The following is a 20,006-nucleotide window of genomic DNA, read 5'->3' as shown; positions in this document are numbered from 1 at the left end:
TTCAAAGCCGAGCCCCGGGGGTGCAGGGGTTTAGTGCCGAGCCCCAGGGGTGCAGAGCCGAGCCCCCGGGCGTTCAGTGCCGAGCCCCGGGGGGGCAGCGCCGAGCACGGGGGGGGCAGAGCCGAGAACGGGGGGCACAACCGAGCACGGGGGGGGGGGGGGGGCAAAACCGAGCCCCGGGGGTGCAGAGCCGAGCCCCGGGGGGGCAGAGCCGAGCCCCGGGAGGAGCAGAGCCGAGCACGGGGGGACAAAACCAAGCACGGGGGTGCAGCGCTGAGCCCCAGGGGTGCAAAGCCGAGCCCCGGGGGTGCAGGGGTTTAGTGCCGAGCCCCAGGGGTGCAGAGCCGGGACCCGCAGCGCGGAGCAGCCCAGGGCAGCCTGTGCACCCCGGCCCCTTTATTTCCAGGTAGGACACACGACAAAGCTGGCGGCGGCCGAGCCCCGGGACCCGCTCCCAGCACCGCGACCCAAGGAACTGGGGGCCGCCATGGAGCCGGAGGGTGTTTCCCTCCTCATGGCCATCGGCGCTTGAAGAGGAAGATGAGGCCGCCGAGGAGCCCCTTCTCCAGCAGGATGCCAAGCCACAAGATGGTGTTGGACACGTTTAGACCTGTGGTGGGGAGAGGGGACGTGAGGGGCCGGGACGCGAGGACAGGCATCCCACAGCCCCCGCCACTGCCGGGACCCAGCGGCTCTCACGCACCGTTGCCTGTCTGGGACAAGTCGCCGAGTTCTCCCTCCCTGGCTGGGGCAGCGATCCACAGGGCAGCCGTCTTGCTGATGGGCTCCTGGGCATCGTGCACCACTCGGCAGGTGAACTCGGACCCGTTCTTCTCCTCCGTCGCTTTGACCTCCACCAGGCTGCTCAGATCGAACAAGCCCCGCTGGTTCTCCTCCGGCTGGGGGATGTTCTCCACCTTCATCTCCGTCCCGTTCTCCAGCCAGGTGACGGCCACGTCTCCCGGGTAAAACCCCTTCACGTGGCAGGTGAAGTTCACGGTCTTGTTCACCTTAACGGGGCTCGGTGCGTCAGGGGCCACGCTGACACGGGGGGGGACTGGGAAGAAAAGCAGCTCCTGGTGCCCGGCGTCCCCCGGCTCTGCCGCCCGCGGGGCGCCCTGTCCCTGCCCCAGGACCCCCAGCCCCACGGGAGCTGGGCGCCCCGAGCGCCGGCCCCCACCCGGCCCTCACCTCGCAGGGCTTCGCTGAGCTGGTACGTCCCCGTCACCGGGGCCGGCAGCGTGGGGTGCTCTATCTCGCAGGTGAGCCGCGAGCGGACATCGTCCTCCTGCAGCGTCACCGTCACGGTGCTGGACATGTTGAAGGAGGATTTCGTCGGCCATGGGGTGATCTGGGGCTGCTGAGCCGTGATCGGGGCCCCGTCCTTGAGCCATTTCACCGTGATGTCTTTGGGGAAGAACCCTCTGGCCTTGCAGGTGACAGACACCGACTGCCCCGGCACCACTCTGCGGCCGGACCAGGACATGACCGGGGGAGTGGGTTTGGCTGCGGGGAAGAGTGTGGGGCCGTCAGAGCCGGCTCTACCACCCTGCCCGGCCCCGGGGCTGCAGGGAGCGGGGTCTCCCGCGGGGGCACGGATGCACCCGGGGACGGCCCACGGGAGCCTCCCTCTCCTGGAGCTGCCCCCCGAGCCCCTTCCCCATCCCCGCTCGCCCCGAGCAGAGCCCACCGGGCCGCGATGGGCCAGGCTGTGCTGGGGGCTGTGCCCGGCTGGGCTGGTTCCCACCGGGAGCTGCTCCGGGGGCCCCACTCACCTTGTACGGACACCTCCGTGCCCCTTCCACGCTGAAACACCTCATCCACATCATCCACCGATCTGTGGAACTTCACGCAGTAATAGGTGCCGGAATCCTCAGGGCCAACGTCCCTGATGCGGATGCTGAAGTCCGTGTTGGATTCAGCCACTACCCTCGTCACGCGGGGGAAGGAGACCTTCTGGTCATAGACGGTCTGGCTCCCACTGCCCCAGCCCTTCAGCCACCCCACAGGACCAGGGGGACCATCTCCAGACACGGTGCAGGTCAGGCTGAGCGTCCGCCCCGCTGCCACCGACACCTTGTCCTGGGGCTGCTGCAGCTGGAAGCCCTGACCCGCCGGGGCACCCGCACCTGGGCACAGCGACAGGAGGGTTTGGGGCTGACGAGGGGCTCCAGAGCCGGGGCACAGCCCTGGGCATTGCCAGAGCCCCAGCCCCGAGCCTGGAGCAGGGGACAGAGAGCCGTCCCCGTCCCTCGCCCCCCGGGGCAGCCGGCACTGCTGGGGACTGTGGGACGGGGAGGGCCCGGGGCCCCGACAAACTCTTTGGCTGGGGGGAAAAGCAAGCTGGGGGGGAGGCAGTGCGAGAGGAGCCCCGGGTGCCCGCGGGCCCAGGGGAGGACTGCCCCACCAGCGGCGCTGGGGAGGGCCCCGCGGGAAAGGCGCTGGGGCTGCGCAGGGCCCCCACTCACCCAGGGCTCTCAGGAGCTGGAGCAGCATCAGGCAGGGGAGAGGCAGCGCCCGCGTCGCTGGGGCCACGGTGATTCCCATGTCCCGCTTCCTGATGGCTCGCCTCGCCTCGCTTCAGCTTGGCTTGGCTCAACTTGGCTTGGCTCGGCTCAGCTCGGCTCAGCTTGGCTTGGGTCGGCTCAGCTCGGCTCGGCTCGGCTCGGCTTGGCTCAGCGGGTGCTGGGCTCCCTCCCGGCAAAGCGGAAGGAAGGGGCTCGCCGCTGGGCAAGTTCCTCCGTGGACCCCTTGCACAAGTCCCGCTGGTTCTCAGAGCGTTCGCGCCGTCTCCGCTCATGAGCCCTGTCCTCGTCGGCGACGTCGCTCCCGCTCTCCCCGCGGGCAGCCGGCGAGAGGGCCCCGATCCGGCACGCTCCCCCACGCCGGGCCAGCCCCGGCTCGGCGCCCCGGGCCGTCGGGGGGACGCCCGGCCCTCGCCCCGCAGGCCCGGGGCGGGGGTCCCCGCGGCGGGGGTCCCCGCGGCGCGCAGCTGGCCCGGGCCCGGCCCGCAGCCCCCCTGCAGCCAGCGCTCCGGCCGCCTTCCCGGCCCGGGGGCCGCAGCCGCTCCCCGGCCCCCCTCGCCCTCGGGCGCTGCCCGGCGGGGCCGGAGCCCGGCGCAGCCCCGGGGCGGGCACCGGAGGCGGTCGCGGCCGGCGGCCGCCCGCCTCCCTCCCTGCGCAGCTTCTCCTTCCCCTGCCCCCGGGGCCGGAGCCCGGACTGCGGGCAGCGGCGATGGCTCGGCGGGCGGCCGCGGCGGCCCGGCTCCTGCTGGGGCAGCTCGGCCTCTTCCCGCGGCGGCTCTGGGGTGAGTCCGGAGCGGGGCGGCGGCGGCGGCCCCCCGCCAGCTCTCCCGCTTCCCCGGCCCGCTGGCAGCGGCGGCCCGGGGGGGGGGACGGCGGGGCAGAGCCCCGGCCGCCGCGGCGGATCGCGGAGGGGAGCAGCCGGAGGGGTCGGCGCCGACGGGGGGGCGTCCGCTCCCCCGAGCGCCTTTGGGGGGCGGCGGGGCCGAGGGTGCAGCGCCGAGCCCCGGGGGTGCAGGGTTTTAGTGCCGAGCCCCGGGGGTGCAGCGCCGAGCCCCGGGGGTGCAGCGCCGAGCACGGGGCGAGCAAAGCTGAGCCCCGGGGGTGCAGAGTCGAGCACGGGGGGTTTAGTGCCGAGCACGGGGCGAGCTTAGCCGAGCTCCGGGGGTGCAAAGCCGAGCCCGGGGTGAGCAAAGCCGAGCCCCGGCGGTGCAGAGCCGAGGTCCGGGGGTGCAGAGCCGAGCCCCGGGGGGTTTAGTGCCGAGCCCCGGTGAGCCGGTGCCGAAGGGAACGGGGGGGCTCCGGGCAGGAGGGGTTTGGGACTGCCCCGGCCCCAGGCCTCTGCATCCCCGCTCCGAGCCAGCTCCCGGCCGGCTGCGACAGCCCTGGGCTGTGAACCCCGCTGCCGTGCAGAGCCCCGGTGTTCCTGGCTCGTGTTGTGCAGAGCTGGGCATTAATGTTTAACAGCGCTCGGGAGTTTTTCCTGCCAGGAATTCCCCTTGGCTCCCTCTGTACCTCTCCGGACGCGGGCACCCGCAGCGCCTCGCGTGCACAGCACGACCGGGGATGCAAATTTGCTCCGTCTTCATTTTGAACCCGGCTTCAGCCGCACCCAGTGCCTGTGGTTTGTCTCTGCCATATGCAGGGGTATTTCTCAGCTGTACGGGCTGCAAACTGGGAGCAAGCTGGGGCCGCTCTGCCCGCGCCGCTCGGGGTGAGCGGAGCAAGCCCTGACCTCGCTCCGTCGCTCAGCCCCTGCCCTCCTGTCGCTGTGCCCAGGTGCGGGTGCCCCGGCGGGTCAGGGCTTCCAGCTGCATCAGCCCCAGGACAAGGTGTCGGTGGCAGCGGGGCAGACGCTCAGCCTGATCTGCACCACGTCTGGAGATGGTCCCGCTGGTCCTGTGGCGTGGCTGAAGGGCTGGGGCAGTGGGAACCAGACCGTCTATGACCAGACGGGCTCCTTCGCCCGCGTGACGAGGGTAGTGGCTGAGTCCAACACGGACTTCAGCATCCGCATCAGGGATTTTCAGCCCGAGGATGCTGGCACCTATTACTGCGTGAAGTTCAACAGATCGCTGGACGGTGCTGAGGTGTTTCAGCATGGAAAAGGCACGGAGGTGTCCCTGTACGGTGAGTGCAGCCCAGTGGGACGCTGCTCCCGGGGACCCCATCCCACGGCCCCTGCCCTGCCCGTGACGGGGTCCCGTGCTGCCCCGTGCCCACCACCCTCTCCCTGCTCTGCCTTGTGTCTCCACAGGGACAACCCTGCTTCTCAGCCTGGTGGCTGCAGCTGTAGTGCTCTGCTTCCTCCTCCTCAGCCTCTTCATCGCCATTTGCATGTACAGGAGGAAGCGCAGAGGCGAGGCGGCGAGCCAGCGCCTGGCTGGGCCAGCGGCCGTGCGCCGCTCCTCGCCCATCCCTCTGCCGTGCTGTGCAGGGACCCCCAGCACCCCCAGGTTTGTACCCACCACGTCTTCCTTCTGCACCCTGAGGTGAGCGAACCGCCTTATCCACCTGCCTTATCCTGGTTTCCTCTTCCTCTGGAGCAGTAATTTTCCCCAGAAAAGGTCCTTTGCTCACAGGCGCGGCGCTGCGCTGCGTTGCTTCTCTCTGCGTTTCATGGGAGCGCCCAGCACCGGGGAGCTCCCTGCAGCCCCTCACCGTGGTGTCCGAGCCTGGCCCAGGCACGCAGACAGCACCTCGTCCCTCTCCTCCGCCTTCAGCGGGGGCATCACGTGTGGCCACGTGCCGCAGAGCCCGGCTACGATTCGGGAGGGGAATTGAGGAGGGCCGACCTGGGTGGGGAGGGGACCTGGCTGCCTTTAGCCCTAATGGCCGTCCTTCCCTCCAGCAGCGAAGGCCTGGGTCCGGAGACCTCACATCTGCCCAGCCAGGTACGAGCGAGCTGGGAATATGGGGAAGAGCGTGCCGCGCCGACGTCCCGGCTTACAGGGACTCTGCACGGCTCCGGGGCCAGGGTGGGCATTGGGCGAGCAGCAGCCGCCTGCATGCGGTGCCAGCACGCTCCGCACCACGGCGCGGGGCCATCTGTGCAGCCGTGACACCGCCATCCCGGCTGGAACCTGCCGTTAGGGTTATTTTTGCAAGATTTTTCTTGTGACAGCATTCACCATTTGTGTGCATTTCTGCAGCAAAGCAGCAAGGAGGACAACGCCATCCACTACGCCGATCTCCAGCCCCTGCCCACGGCCCCGCAGCACGGCAGGAGCCCCGGCGCAGCCTGCTCCGAGTACGCCAGCGTCATGGTGGCTGCTAAGTGACGTGGGGCACCTGCAAGGCCAAAGAGCCCATTTTGGGGGAGGAAGCGGGGACATTTCTGCAGGGCACAATAAAGCAGTGGATCTGTTTGCATGGCACACCCCGGTGCAAGCTCTGCACGCCGTGCTGGGCGCCAACAAAAGTCCCCTCATTCATTCCCGTCTGGGCAGCGCGGCTGGGTGAGGCTCAGGCCTGGACCTGCCGTGCCAGGGCTCGACAGCAGCTCTCCCAGGACCCAGCAGCCGTCTCGAACACAGGATCAGGCCACGAGGCTGAGCACCTCTGCCTTGTGCAAGCTGTTTGGTGCCAATTACAACAGGAGGACTTCACGCACACCTGTCTCCACCAGCGTGGGCCACCACCGGCACTTTCCCAGCTCAGCAGGCCCCTAATTTGTGTTACCTTGTCACCGCACCAAGCCCGTCCTTATTAAAGCCAGCAAACAGCCGTGTGGTCCAGACCCGCTGTGTTCAGAGCAAGAGAAACAGTGCCAGGCTGACGGGGCCCTGGGAGACGCGTGGCCTCCGCAGCCCCGTGCCAGCTAGCCCCGTGCCAGCTCGCCCCGTGCTGCTGCCGGGCTCAGGCTGAGCCCCCCGGGCGGCTGCAGTGGCTGCCGGGCTCCCACCAAACCTGCATCTTCTGACCACGTGCGGGGCAGCTCTCGGGAACAGCCCTCGGTGCCGCTTTGCTGCAGCTCATGGGCCAAGGCTGAGCCCTCGCCCGGTTTTCCCTGCCCTCCCGAAGGGGCCGGTATTTGGGAACAGGGTTCACGATGCTGTATTAAAATCAGGGTAGCTGGCACCAGCCAGCCCTTCCACCCCTTCTCCCCGATCCGTGCCCATCTCCTGCTCCAGCCCCAGCCAGTCCATGGACATCTGCTCCATGCACATCCCCTGCTCTGTGCATGTCTCCTGCTCCGTGCATATTCCCTGCTCCCTGCACATCTGCTCCATGCACATCTGCTCCGCATCTGCTCCGTGCACATCCCCTGCTCCATGCACATCTGCTCCATGCACATCTTGTGCTCCGTGCACGCGTGCTCGGTGCCCACCCCCGAGGGGAGCAGGCCGGCGGCCGAGGACGGTGCGTGGCGGTGGCAGGAAGCCGCGGAGCGCGCCTTCCATGCCGGGCACCGCCGCAGCACCCGGGTGCACCCTGGCATGGCGTGTGCACACACACCCGCCCACGGCGGCGGGTGCTCCTGCGCTGCTGGGTGCCGCCGCAAGCACGCACCCCCCCTTCATGGGCACGAGCTAAAGGCGAAACGCGCTTTTCAGGCAGAGGAACGTGCTGTTTCTGCTGCTGCCTGCAACCTTGAAAGCTGCTGCAGTTGCCAGTTTCCAACTTCATCAACTTTTTACTGTGAAATCAAAAAACAGAAGTGAAAAAAGACAGTGTGTCATAGCAGCATGTGTGCGCCCAGGGGAGCCTTGTCTGCCAGCAGAGATCCTCTCCGGGAGAGAATTGTTATGGGGGGAGCAGAGCCACCACTGGAAGTCATTTGCATGACTGAATAAGCATCCCCTGCTCCGGGGGACGTGCCCTGGGGCCAGCTTTGGGTCATTTCTTTCTCAGGAACAGCTCGGGGGCACTCAGCACCCCGTGGGCGCGGTGGCAGGGGGGGGTTTGCCAGGGCAGGGGTCCGTCACCGCTGCCGCAGCACCCATCCCCAGCCTGGCCCCAGCAGCAGCGAGGGGCCGTGGCTTGGGGGTGCCAGGGTGAAGCCTCCGGCAGCGCCGGGTCCCGAGCGGAGCCACGGCCGCACTGGGCAGTGGCTCATTTCCCGGCCGAGGCGGTGGCTGTTGTGAGCAGGGGTTACCCAGCCTCCGCGGGGAGGACACCGAAGCTCACGGAAAGCTCACGTCAGGATTGCAAGCAGGAGTATGTAAAACATGTGGGTGAGACCGAAACTGGGGATAGACCTTGCACAGAAGGGGAAATGAAATTCAGGGGGATTTAGGGCTTTTTAAGCACTGGGCTGGGTCAGGAGGGGGGAAATCCAGTTTGATAGAAGCATATGCAAAGCAGCGAGCGAGCAGAGCACCGTGGAGCGCTCCGTACCTAGGAAAGGGCCCAGGTCTGCGGCTTACTGTCCAGGGGCGGATTTGGCGGTTATTATAGGAAAATCCTTTAAGCCACCAGCCCGGGGTGTGCCGGCAGTGAAAGCACAAACAAGCACCGAGTGCGGGCACAAGGTAGGAGCGCGCCGGGCAGCGCTTCGCTCGGGGGGCAGCGCCGGGCGACGCCGGGGTCGGGGATTTACTGCTCGTCCGCGGTGGTTTCCAGGTGCCGCCGGGTGTCACGTCCCGCTGAGTCGCCTGCTGGGTGCTCGAGCGAGAACTGTGGGCGCTTGTGCTGGGCCAAGAGCTGCAGTGGCTGGGGTGGGCGCGGGGCGATGCTGGGGCCGGTGCCCACCAGGCTCCTCCTGCCTGCAGCCAGGGCCAAGCAAAGGCGGCTTCGCTGCGGTGCAGAGCGGAGACAGTGGCTGGGCGGGTGGTGGGGAGAGGCTCGGCGTCCCAGCCGGGGAGGGGACACGCCAGCTCCAGCCGGGGTTTGGGCTGTGTCCTAGCACCAGACCCTGTGCACCGGGGCAGTGCCGTACCGGGGCAGGGGTGCAGCGGGGCGGGTGAGGCCGTGGCGGTGATCCTGGCAAACGGGCCTGGCAGCGGCCCCCGCCACGGCGAGAAGCTCCCGGCGCGTGGGAGGCGTGGGGGGTTTAGCTGGGCTTTTCCTCCACGGGTGCGAGCGCGGTGCTGGGACCTCGGCAGGTGGCAAAGCCAAGCAAAAGGGCCGGGGAGAGGCTGGGCTGCGCCGCGCTGCGGTGGGAGCCTGCGCGGACCCTGCCCGGGCGAGAGGCAGAAAGCAGGAGCTGGGGAAGAGCCCGGGGATGCTCGGGGGCTGCCCCAGCATCTGCTCCGCTCCCAGCCCCGGGAGGTGGGAAATGGCTCCTGGAGGTGCCAAGGCGAGAGGGCTGGCAGGGCCGGCCAGGGCGGTGGGGTGTGCCGTGCCGTGCCGTGCTGTGCCGTGCCGTGCCGTGCCGTGCCGTGCTGTGCCATGCCGTGCCATGCCAGGGAGCCAACGTGGGAGGTGCGGGCTGTGCCAGGAGCCAGCAGGGAGCATGAGCCTCCAATGGAAAACATGGAATAACAGAGAGCAATTAGTTTGGAGAGCGTGACTGTCGGATGAGGCTGGCCCTGGCAGCGAGGGGAGGGGGAGCAATGATTTAATTAACACCGAGGAAGAGCATGGTCCCAGCTAGCGCACGGGGCTGGCTGAAGCAGGGGAACGTGGGCATCTCCCTCGTGTCCTGGGGGACAGGAGAGGGCTGGCAGCGCTCGTGGGGGAGCGGGACAAAGCTGAGCTTGTGCTGGAGCCAGGGCTGAGCAAGGAGAAAAGGGGAGAGACGGGGATAAAGGCCTGGCGCCCTGCCCCAGGATGCTCCAGCTCCGCGGTGAGAAGCGGAGCCCCCCCCCCGCTCTGGCAGTGCCTCTCCCAGGGATGGGAGCTCAGGGGCCGTCGTGTCTCCCGGGAGCCAGCATTGCCCCAGCTTGTCCCCTCCAGCGGCTGACAGGGCAGCGGCTCCAGCCAAGGCCCTGGTTGTGGCTGTCTCTGTCCAAGATGCCCTTGTGCTCCTGCTCTGTCCCCATCCCCGTCCCCATCCTTGTCCTTGCCACTGTGAGACCGTGGTGGCCACAAGCCCATCCACGGGGAGAGACAGGCTGGTCCCTTGGCACATCAGCATTAGCCAAACAGCCACAGGTCCAAGAGCATCCGATGCCACGGGGCCCCCCCAGGGCCGCCACGATGCCACAAGCACCCGGTGATGCCACGGGGACCCCATGATGTTATGGGGACCCTGTGATGCCATGGGGACCAGGCGATGCCATGGGGATGCCGTGCCAGGACACTGATGGGGAGCAGCACGAGGAGCTGGAGGAACAGCCAGGGTGCTTTGAGGGGGGTGGAAAGGGCCAGAGGGGCTCAGGGACACTTTGAATGTCCCCCAAAAATGCCACGTGGGTCTCGCCTGCGGCCGCTGACTGCCCCGGGCTGCACTGCTGCCAGGAGAGGGAACTGGAGGGAAAAGCCCTGGGATGCTGCGCAGCTGGACCCTGCTCACACCAGCTCCAAACCCACCCGCTCGCCCCTTCGCAGCTCCCCGTTCCTCAGGCTTTTCCTTGGAAAGCAAGGAACGAGGCCGAAGTAAAACGGTGACATGCTTTATGCTGTCTCTGATTTATTTCGCGTCTTACTTATTGAATCTTATTCCCCGGTTTCACAGTTATTGTGGATTTTTATTAAAGGGGATAAACAGGTCTGGGATTTGGGGTTGTCATAGGAACTGTTTCGGTGCCGCAGCCTCACCGCCAGCCTGATGAGGGTTCCCGATGTGAGGGCTCTCGCCAGCACAGCAGCAGTTTCTCCAGCCCCCCAAGCCCAGCCCCAGTGAAAGCTGCGTTAGGGGGCAGCCGCCCCACGGGACCCCCCGGGGTGTTGGGGGAGGAGGTGGGCTCCCGGGCACTGCCCGGCTGTGCCCACGCCGCAGCCTGGCCCTGCGGCCACGGGGAAGCGAACAGGGACCCCCGGGCTGCCGTCCAGGGCTTTAGGCTGAGGAGAGGTGGAGGTGCTTGGAGGACGCCACTTGTCCGTGTGGATTCTCTGGTGTCTAATAGGAGGCTGCGCTATTGCAGCTATTCCTACTGGGAACCTCTCTGCCTGACCTGGAATAATTTTCATTAAATCCTGGAGCTGAGGGGGTGTGGGGCAGATTTGGGGCTGCCCTCCGGCCCTTCCTCATCGCCTCTATCGCAGGCAGAGGGGGCAGGCAGTGAAAATGAAAGTGTCAAACACATTTCAAAGGAAATCCTTTGGCCCAACACTCCTTTGGCCTGTGCGGTCCTTCGCCGCAGGATGTCGTGGAGGCCAAGACTCTGGCAATGATTAAAGAGGGATTTCCAGGACCGTGGGATGAACAGGAACATCCAGTGCTTAAAAAAGACCCACTTTGTGCTTTCGGTGACGGGACATTGCTCAGGGACAATCGCCCTCCAGAGCCGGCACGGGGAGGACGGATCCAGCTGCGGCGCTTGGTCCTGCCACCACCCGAGAAAGGGTCCCAGGGCGGGCAGGAGGGGTGTCCTGCCTGCACGGGGGATGCCCGGGGCTCTTCGTGCTGGATCAACTGTTGGTGGCACATCGGGGTGATCCTGGTCCCCCCAACACCCACGTGTGCATTGTGCCTGGAGTGAGCCACGCACGCTCCCGGGGATGCTCTGGTGGGTTTTGTCCAGGGAAAAGAGCCGGGGGCTGCTGCTCGGGGTGGGGAAACCCTTTGGGGATCCTGCCAGCGAGGGCAGGGCGCTGCGGGGGTCCCCAGGGCTCCCCGCTCCTCCCGGCATGGAGCGACCTTAAAGCTTGGCTGCACTTGGCGGTGGCCCCGGTGCTGGCAGCGCCCCGAGCTGGGCACAAGTGTCCCTCAGAGGAGAAGTGCAGGGAAAGGAAAAAATATTTAGAGAGGCAGGAGAAGGGGGAAAGCAGGCGCTGCGGGAGGGAGCCACGGAGCGGGCTGAAAGCGCGCTCTCAGCGGGCTTTTGTTCGCTCCGGACGTGCCCAACGGTGCTGCCAGCACGGAGGGGCTGTGCCGGCGCCGGTGGCTCCCAGCGTGGTGCGGCCAGGCGAGGCCGGTGCTCCGGCAGCCTGCCCGGCGCCTCGGCCCGCCGACGCGCCCCTTAGCAGGATGCGGCCCCTGCAGAGCCTTCGGTGAGGAGCTCCATCGCCCCGGCTGGGCTCGGCCCCTCGCTGCCGGCCGCGGGGTGGGCAGCGCGGCGGCATCAACAACGCGCTCGCTAAAATAATTGCTTCTGACAGATCCATTTCTTCCGCGAGGTTCAGGCCTAATTTTATAATGGTATCGGTAACTATGGCAACGTGTAAAAATAACGTATCCCCGAGCCCGGCAAATTCTCCGTAAACAGCTCCCATCTCCAGGAGCCGAAGGAGGCCCCGGCCGGGCGGCCAGCAGCAGCCCCCTGCCCGCGGCGCTGCCATGGCCGGCTGCCTGCACCCGGGTTAGCGTTTGGGTTAGGATTCACACGATGACTAATTAGTGGTGTTAACTGCTTACGCCTTGGGATGATGATTTCGTTTGCTAATCCTTCGGGCTAGGCAGAGCTCGCAGCGGCTAATTGGGTGGATATCATTAACGCTGGCGGTCAGGAGCTGCTGTTAAAGGGCTGCAGCATCCCTCGTGCATGTCGCAGGGCAGACGCTTTGCTGCCGGCTCTCCGGGTCCCCTCCTGGCACCCGAGACCCAGTCGGGGGCCGCACAGGGCTCAGCCCCTGCAGTGCCACCGGGCCAGCAGCCCCATTCGCACCTGCAGCCCTGTCCCAGAGCTGTCGCTGCTGCACATGCATGCACGCGTGTGCACACACATGCAAATGCGTGTATGTGCATGCATATGTGTACGTGCATGCATATGTGTACGTGCATGCATATGTGTACATGCATGCATATGCAAACGCATGCACATGCAGAACAGGTTTCCCACATGCATGAACTCCCTCCTCAGCAGATTGAGTGTCTCGGCTCAGACATCTCTGCTCACCACTGCTAGCAGATAATCCCAGGCAATGTTTTCTAAACCTGTTAGGCATCCCACAGCCCCCCTGATCCCCCTCCATGGCTCTGGCCCTGCTCCCCGGCCCCGTGCCGGCCCCACCGGCCTGGAGCCAGCCTTAGGGGTAGGATGGCAGCGTTTCACAGCTCTGATTTGCAGCGCCGTATCGGGGCCAGGCCAGACCCTTGGGACCGATGCAGTCACCAGGAGCACCGGTGGATCGTGCAGAGCCGGAATTAATCCTCGTGCTTTTTGTTGCCCTTCAGCTTAAAAAAAAATACAAAACAACACAAACCCCTTGCAGAAGCATTTTCCTCAAGCGCCCAGCTGCAGGACCAGCATGGCCCCAGCCCCGCGGAGCTGGGAGCGCTGGGTCAGGCAGCATGGACGTGCCTGGTCTCAATGGGGCCAAAGCAAACAGCCCCACGCTGCGGCACGCGGCCCCCGAGCTGCGAGGCTGCTGTGGGGACAGCGCAGGGACGGCCACCACAAGGACAGCCCGGTGTCAGGGCCGGGGCCGGCGCTGGCACTGCTGGGGGCTGCTCAAGGCAGCAGCAACCCCCCGCCAGGGCTGGGTCCGGCCGTTTTGGGGGGGTGCATCCCCCCCACATCCCAGCCGCCGTGCAGTTGCCATTTCCACCGCGATGTGTTAGATACGGCACTTTGCACAAGTAATCTCGGTAAAGGCCCTCGTTGCCAGCCACGCCGTTATCTCTTGGCACCCTCGTTACTAGCAGTTGGTAAAGGCTGACGTGGGGTTACACCGGGTCTCCCGCACCCTACGCAGCCCACCTCGGCCCTCCACGGGGGCATCTCCCTGGCTCCGGAGGTGCGAGCGCCTGGCCGGCCAAGGTCCAACAGCACAAATCCCCCCGCCAACCTGGGTTTCAAAGCCCCGCAACCGTCCCAGTGCCTCCAGCGAGAGCTCTGACGAGCAGGAAGCGATGGGCTGCGATAGCTTAACATGGTAAATCCCCTCGCGTTAGCATTTTTATTTTCATCTGCAGCTGCCACGGGACTTTATCAGGCAGCCCCGCCTGCAGTGAGTTACAGCAGCCGTGCCTGGGAGCGCATGGACCATTATCTGCTATTGCAGCATTGGATGCGCTTTCATGATAACAATTTGCAATCAACAAAGAACTTTGAGAGGATGCAGAAGAAAAAAAGGAAGAAGAAAAATGAGATGATATTGCTCCTCCCTCGGCCAGGCTTCTCACCCCTCCACGGTCCTAGCGGTACTGCCAAGGGGAGACCAAGGTCTTCTCTAGCATCGCTCCCTGGGGCTGTAGGCTCAAAGGCACCCGCTGTTCCCACACGCATCCCCACAGCCTGCACCCTGCCCACCCACCTGCAGCACCCCAGGAGCCCTTGGCCTCCGGGCTGTCCCACACGGTCCCTGGCCGGCCCCGGGCACGGGCATGGCGCTGGCAGCCCCCAAGTTAAGGGCAGGGGGCAGCCGGAGGAGGACGGGCTGCATCCGATGAGGGGAACGGCCTGCAGCTCTGGCAGGGACCTGGCCCACTGGGGAGAGCCACAGCTGCAGGGGCTCAAGAGGGAGAAGTAAGTTTGTCTGGCATCAGTGTGACAAGGCCTCCCATTAGCCCCCGGTACATAAATTTGGCCGTGGGCTGGCGGGGGGGGGGGCCTGTGTGTCCTGGGGATCTGGGTACCGGCATCGCCACCGGGTCCCTGTGGGCCAGGGCGGTGCAGAGCATCCCCCTCTGGAGCGGGGATGGAGGCTTCGGCTCAAACAGCTCCCAGGAGCCCGTCAACCATGAACACCCAGCTCCGACATGTCCCCTGCATGGCTGGAGCTCCCTGGCTGCCCCTGCCTGCCCTCCCTGCCACTTTCTCCTCCACAGCACCGCTGCTCCCGGGGCTGAGCATCCCTTCCATGCCCAGCCCGGGGTGGGGAAGGGTCCCAGGGCAGGCACTGCTCGGCTGCCACCGTGGCACCGGGGCTGCCTGCGGCTCTGAAGCCCACGAGAGCTGGGGTGAGCCCTGGCTGTGCCCCTCAGCCAGTGCCGGTGTCCCCACAGCCCCTGAGCTTTGCAACCGCTGGCACAGGGGGTGCAGGACTGGGGCCGCCCTGTGCCCCCCAGTGAGCTGCCCTGGGTGGGAGCTGCCTCGCACCCTGGTCCCTATCCCTGCGCTATGGACGTGCTGCGGACCCGGGAGGCTGCAGCGTGGGGCTGCTCAGGCTTTGCTCACCCACTGCACCAACAGCCGGTGAGCAAATACTCCTCCAGAGCAAGGAGCAGGATCCTGCCTGCGAACAAAGGTCACCGCAGCTCGCCGAGAGCTTACGGCAGCTAACCGGGCGGCAAGCGCCGGCCCTGCCAGGTCCCGTCCTTCCAAGCTGCCCCCCGCAGCCCGGTTTTCCCAGCCTGTCAGCAGTTTCACCCTAAACCCCTCATCCCTCTGCCCATCGCCTCCAGGTCACCCGGCCGCTTCCAGGCCAGGCACAGGATATAAACCACCTTTCCTGCTCTGACACAGCCAGGAGGAATTCCCCCCGTCAGAAGCCTGCAGGGCTGCGTTAAGGAAGCCTGGCCGAGTTACCCGGTTCGCAGCACCCGCAGGGTGCCGCTGCCAAGCGGGAGCAGCCCGGCAGCAGCCCACGAGCATCGCATGGCCCAGGGACGCGCAAGCTGTAGTGCGGATACGGTCCCCGCTGCAGCCCTCGTGCTTCTCTTTTTGCTCAGCAGATGGTGGTGGACAGTCCGATGCCAGCCGAGCTCTGCTGCCGCTGCCAAAGCCCAGGGTGACGGTGCATGAACACCGCGAGGGCACTCGGAGCATCACCACCCCGGTGAAGGCCAGTGCGGGGCAGGCAGCGCTGGCATCCCTCTCTCATCCTCCCTGAAGGTCATTTTATGGACTTGGAGAGGACCCGCTGATCCCGGCAGAGCGCTCAAGTGCCACTAAAATTATGTGGGCTGTGATTAGGGACCCTGCTCCCCACGGAGGCTGCAGTGACAGACGGCAGGTCCGGCCGGCGTGCGCGGAGGTGGCCTCCTCAGAAAATCCCCCGCGCCGAGGAGTGCCGCCTCCCCGCTCGCCCCCAGCACCGCCTGCAGCACCGGGGCTTGAGAGCTCAGCCGAGGACCCGAGATGTCTCAGCTCAGCCCTACATCACACGATAAAAGCTTGACCAAAGCAATCACAGACCATTCCCGTGAGCCCCCCCAAAGGAAAGGGGCAAAGCCTGGCACAGGCTGCTCACACAGCAGCAACCACAGCCCACCCCCGCCTTTCTTCTGGCAATCGTGGCCTTAACAAAGCACCTGCAGCTCATTACCCCCCAGGGCCTCTCCCACTTAAGGGGGTGGCTGGGTGCCCCCAGCTGCAAGGTGTTCATGGTGGTGGGTGCTGAGCAGGAGCATGTGGTGAGCAGACAGGTATGATGCACACCCCAGTTTCTTAAATCAGTGTTTGCAGGGCTGGAGTGATCCCCCTGCCTTCACCCCTTCCCCGGGTCCCCCTGGCTCAGCCACCCCTGCGTGCTGATCCTTGCAAACAGGCTGCAGGTCACTTCTTTCCATCCTCGTGTTAACATATTGCTTGTTATAAGTTAACATCAGATAAACTAATTTAAGCTCCTTCTGTACTGGATGTCTTGGACTAAATTGGCATGGTACCTAATGAAGCTGAAGCTCCATTTGTTGTGCTGGAAGCCCTAAATATCAGCAGGGTAATTGGTGCTACTACCTACTTCAGAAGGCATTTGTGTGTTTTTCTCCCCGCTAAAAGCCCTGTGAGGGTGCTGACTCTGAAGGCTGAGGGGTGGTGGGGAGAGGCAGGAGGGCTGTAGGATGTCCCCGCCTGGCTCGTAGGCTGGAGGGGTCTGGAAATTTGGTGTTGGAGCTGGAGGACAGATGGGGCGCGTGTGTGCAGCCCCGCGCACGTGTAGCGCTCCGGCTGCAGGGAGGCTGCGCTGGCTTGTGTGCACCGGGGCAGGCTTCGTGCAGGTGCTGGGTTCGGCGCTCTGATGTGGTTGCACACCTCGTTTTGTTGTGGCGAGCTAGGAAAGCGGCACCTTTTGGGGTGCTGGGACTGGGCTGGGTTGTGTTTGGGGCTGGGCCTGGGCCAGGATATGACCGGGAGCCCTGAGCTTCCCCCGGGCAGCGAGTCCCTGCAGCCCTGAGTGCCACGACGGGGGTGTGCAATAAGTTATTTGGGTTTATCGTGGCGGCTCCCATGGGTGCTGGCTGCTCACTGGTGCTTGGGCACAGTTCTACACCCATGGCCCCAAAACAGCACTGCTGGATGCTTGTCTTAGGGTGTTTTCTAGGCTGATGTCCAAAGTATTGGTGTTTTTCCTATGTTTATCTCTAAGCTTTCCCTGCTGGTTTGGGTTTGGAGGCTGCACTGAGCCCACAAGCCCTCTGGGACAGCCGCTGTGTCCTGGTGCGACGTGGCCTGTCGGTCAGGCCATAGGTAGCCTTCCCGTTGCGCCGTACCGTGGTGGTCTGGGGAGCGGGGATCCCGAGGGGGACAGTCCCGGGCAGGGAAAGAACCGCAGCCACCTCCCACATTGGTGAAACGTGGCTCATGACCAGGCCCAGGCTTGGCACTGCAGGGCAGCGCCTGAAACCTCTCCGTCTCCATCAGCTGTGAATCCCCTTCCAGCAGAGCGAGCCACCGCTGTCCCCGTGGGCTGATGGGTGCTGGGAGGGGATCTGACGGGCTGCTAATTAGGGAATGAAAGAGCAGTCTGGGCAAAACCAGTGCTGCAAGACTTTCAGCTGGGATGGTCCCGGTGAAGCTGTAATTGCTCCCGCTGGATGCTGCCAGGCTCAGACGAGAGGGTCTTTTTTGGGCCCCTCCCAGAGATGGGGTGCTGCCGCCCCGGCCGGGGGTCCCTGTGCGGGGAAGGGTCCCCACCTCCTCCTGGGGAGGAAGCCACTGGGGCAGCTGGTCCTGCTGCCCACGCAGAGCTGCCCAGCTGAAAATGGGGAAATGCAAGAGGACACTGGGGCCCTGGGCCCTGCTGGGAGCTGTGGCAGCCCTGGCCGGAGCCTTCAGCCCCAGGAAGGGGAATCAGCACCCTGCCTGGCCCAGCCTCCCTGCAGCACCCACACTTGCGGGGGGGGTGAGCCCAGCCCAGACCGGCCGGAGCACGTGCCTTCCCTGGAAGGGCGCTGGCAGCGTCATGCAAATTCCTCACTGTGCCTCAAAGCTGTGAAAATCAACCTGTTCTTGAAAAGCTCTCCTGAAATGCTGTCCTGGTCCCCCACACCAGCTGCTGCATGGCTCCCGGGACCGGGGAGACCCGGGCTCCACGAACATCCCTGGGGGAGCAGTGGTTTTGAGCTGAAGCACGAAGATGCTGCGAGAGCGAGTGCAGCCCGGCTGCCCGCTGGCAGCACAGGGAGGCTGGCAGCGCTGCCCGCCCTGCCGAACGGCGCAGCAGCCTCCTGCTCGCCGTGGGTGTTTGGTGCAGAAGGAAACCGCTAATGATGGCGTTGTGCCTCCCGAAATGCTGCGCTCTTGCTCCGTCTCAGGCATGTGAAGGAGCGGAGTGCTCTGCTCCCCCAGGTTCGTTGCCAGCCCGCGGGGCAGGGGCTGCCCTCCCGGGGTGGACCCTGCAAACCCCTCGTCTTTGAGCGGGCCCCTGCGATGCCGAGTGGAAGGGCTGTGGGCAGGAGGGGAGGCAGCTGAGCCTGCCCATATGCTTCCTAATGGGGAGCAATAGCAGCTCTTCCCGGGCAGCTCACACTGCACCATCTGCTCTGCTGCGGTACCTTCTCTTGCAGAGCTTTTTTAAGCTCTAACTTTCCTTTGCAAGCGCTTTGCGGCGGCTGCTTGCGTACGGGCTGTCTCCGCTTTGTAATTGCCTCGAAACAGGTTGTCTGAACCTTCAATGCTGAGCGGGAGAACAGCCCAGACAGGCTGAAGTCAGCCAGGCCTCCAGGAACTGTGCTTCCATTTAAAAATAACCAGGAGAGAGGCTGTGAACGGCTGCAGCGTGTCCCACCGGCGCCTTCCCCCTTGCTGGGTGCCTGCTCGCCCCGAGGGTGCCCGCTCCCAGACCTGGGCTGGGGGGGATGCACCGCCCATGGCGGTGTAGCTGCGAGGTTTCCACAAACCACTGCTAATCCCATGTCCCATCCCTCCGCAAAGCGATTCTTTATTTCCACGTCACGCTGCATGTGCAAAAGGCCAAAGGCCAAACCCAACGGCTCTTCTGGGTCCCTGCTGCTTGCTCACGTGCTCGTCAGCTGTGCAAAGGGGAAATAAAAACAATGGCCGCGCTGGGCTCCCCGGGAGCGGTGCTGGCCACAAATTATTTTACAGTAGGAGTAGCACGGGCTGCAGTGCTCGAGCGCAGCCTCCAGCTGCCCGGGGGGGTCCCGGAGGGAGGCCCAGTGCAGATGCCTGGGGAGGCCGGTCCCGGCTCCCACCAGCAAAGTGAGCTAAATTAAGGCTGGATGCAACACATGGGCGTAGCTGGGGCCGAGGGGGAGGCTGGCGGGGACGGGAACGGGAACGCGCGCAGGCTGACGCCGTGCGCAGATTGATGGTGCCAAGTCACTTCAGATATCTTTGCTGTTTGTTTGTGCGAAGCTCTAAATAAAGCTGACAGCCCCAGCGGCTGCCTGGGGAGGGAGGAGGGAGCCGGCACCATCCCCCGGCACGGCACCCAGTGCTGCCCTCGGAGCCCGGCCCGGTGCGGGAGAGCAGCTGGGTGTGATCTGGGATGCTGCGGTGTGGGTGCTGCTGGGTGCTACCTGGGTGTGCTGGGGCTGGAAGCCCCCGCTCAGCAGCGCCTGTAGCCCATCCCGGGACGGGTGGAAGGGAAAGCAGGGTGGTTTGGGGACCTGCTGGAGCTCCCGCTGGACGCTGCCAGGATCGTGTCTGGCTGCAGGGGACTGCGCCCACCTGGGACATGGGGGAACGAGCTGGTCCCAGTCCTGGCGTTGCTGAAGTGCCCATGGGTGGTGGGAGAACGTCCAGCAGGCGCAGGCAGTGGAGGACGTGTCCTTGTGCCTCCCCTGGGAGGGACTTTGTGTCAGGGAGAAGCAGGGTGGTGCAGGGCCACGCATCCCATGGATGCTCACATCCAGATGCCTTCCTCCTCCTCCGTGCTCTCCCTCGGCCCCATCTCCCATCGCAGCTGCCTCGTCCTCAGGCTCTCGCCCACCCCTGCCGTGGGCTCCTGCTGCGGGGACGTCATGGGGATGTCCCCAGGGTGTCTCTACCTGCACCCCTCTCTGCAGGGGGTGCTGGATCTCCTCTGCCTCCCCATCCACGCTCCAGCTGTCTGTGCTGCACCGGAGTCCCCTCCTTGCTCTGCCTGACCCCCACGGGCTGAGCTGGCCTGGCCACCTCCAAAATGCTGCTTGTGCCTCTGCCGCGGGCTGTCCCAGCTCAGCCACCTGCCCTTGGATGGCACAAAATGTCCTGCGTGTTCAGGACCCCCGAGGCCGTGTGCCCCCAGCCCCCTCGTGTTCCCCCCCCCCCCCCCCCCCAGTTCCCAGGGATGCTAGGCTGCGTGCTGTGGCCGTGCCAAAGCCGTGGCCACGCTGGCCCTGGCGCAGGAAGCCTGTGGCAAGCGGGAGGGACCCCAAGCACCCTCTGCACA

At 65.5% G+C, this 20,006-nt stretch overlaps 2 protein-coding genes across 3 annotated transcripts; one reads left to right on the top strand and one right to left on the bottom strand.

The window, feature by feature from the left end:
* Positions 1-358: 358 nt before the first annotated feature.
* Positions 359-3,008, bottom strand: LOC104020051 (signal-regulatory protein beta-1-like). Its single transcript, XM_087749947.1, has 5 exons — positions 2,469-3,008; positions 1,776-2,129; positions 1,192-1,506; positions 704-1,057; positions 359-610 (listed from the first exon to the last, which is right to left on the bottom strand). Exons 1-5 carry the CDS (start codon positions 2,545-2,547, stop codon positions 513-515), a joined length of 1,200 nt encoding a protein of 399 aa, XP_087606073.1. The 5' UTR covers positions 2,548-3,008; the 3' UTR covers positions 359-512.
* Positions 3,009-3,151: 143 nt separating this feature from the next.
* Positions 3,152-6,248, top strand: LOC104020052 (uncharacterized). Of its 2 annotated transcripts, none has more exons than XM_087749949.1 (5): positions 3,152-3,307; positions 4,302-4,652; positions 4,780-4,978; positions 5,377-5,416; positions 5,675-6,248. In XM_087749949.1, exons 1-5 carry the CDS (start codon positions 3,235-3,237, stop codon positions 5,801-5,803), a joined length of 792 nt encoding a protein of 263 aa, XP_087606075.1. In that variant the 5' UTR covers positions 3,152-3,234; the 3' UTR covers positions 5,804-6,248. The 2 variants fall into 2 exon arrangements, with proteins under 2 accessions (XP_087606075.1, XP_087606074.1); XM_087749948.1 differs by having other exon boundaries at positions 5,374-5,416.
* Positions 6,249-20,006: the final 13,758 nt, after the last annotated feature.

This window comes from Nipponia nippon, unplaced genomic scaffold, assembly GCF_047370975.1.
Source record: "Nipponia nippon isolate SJK-2023a ecotype South Korea unplaced genomic scaffold, ASM4737097v1 scaffold_13, whole genome shotgun sequence".
NCBI lineage: Eukaryota > Metazoa > Chordata > Aves > Pelecaniformes > Threskiornithidae > Nipponia > Nipponia nippon.
The sequence above is the reverse complement of the archived record's forward strand: the minus strand, read 5'-3'. Positions and strand labels throughout refer to the sequence as shown.

Coding starts and splice junctions, on each gene's coding strand:
- LOC104020051 (XM_087749947.1), bottom strand. CDS start 2,547: ATGGGAATCACCGTGGCCCCAGCGACGCGGGCGCTGCCTCTCCCCTGC. Junction 1,058..1,191: donor GCTCAGCGAAGCCCTGCGAG/GTGAGGGCCGGG, acceptor TTTTCTTCCCAG/TCCCCCCCCGTGTCAGCGTG. Junction 611..703: donor CTTGTCCCAGACAGGCAACG/GTGCGTGAGAGC, acceptor TCCCCACCACAG/GTCTAAACGTGTCCAACACC.
- LOC104020052 (XM_087749948.1), top strand. CDS start 3,235: ATGGCTCGGCGGGCGGCCGCGGCGGCCCGGCTCCTGCTGGGGCAGCTC. Junction 4,653..4,779: donor CACGGAGGTGTCCCTGTACG/GTGAGTGCAGCC, acceptor GTGTCTCCACAG/GGACAACCCTGCTTCTCAGC. Junction 4,979..5,373: donor GGGACCCCCAGCACCCCCAG/GTTTGTACCCAC, acceptor CCTTCCCTCCAG/CAGCGAAGGCCTGGGTCCGG.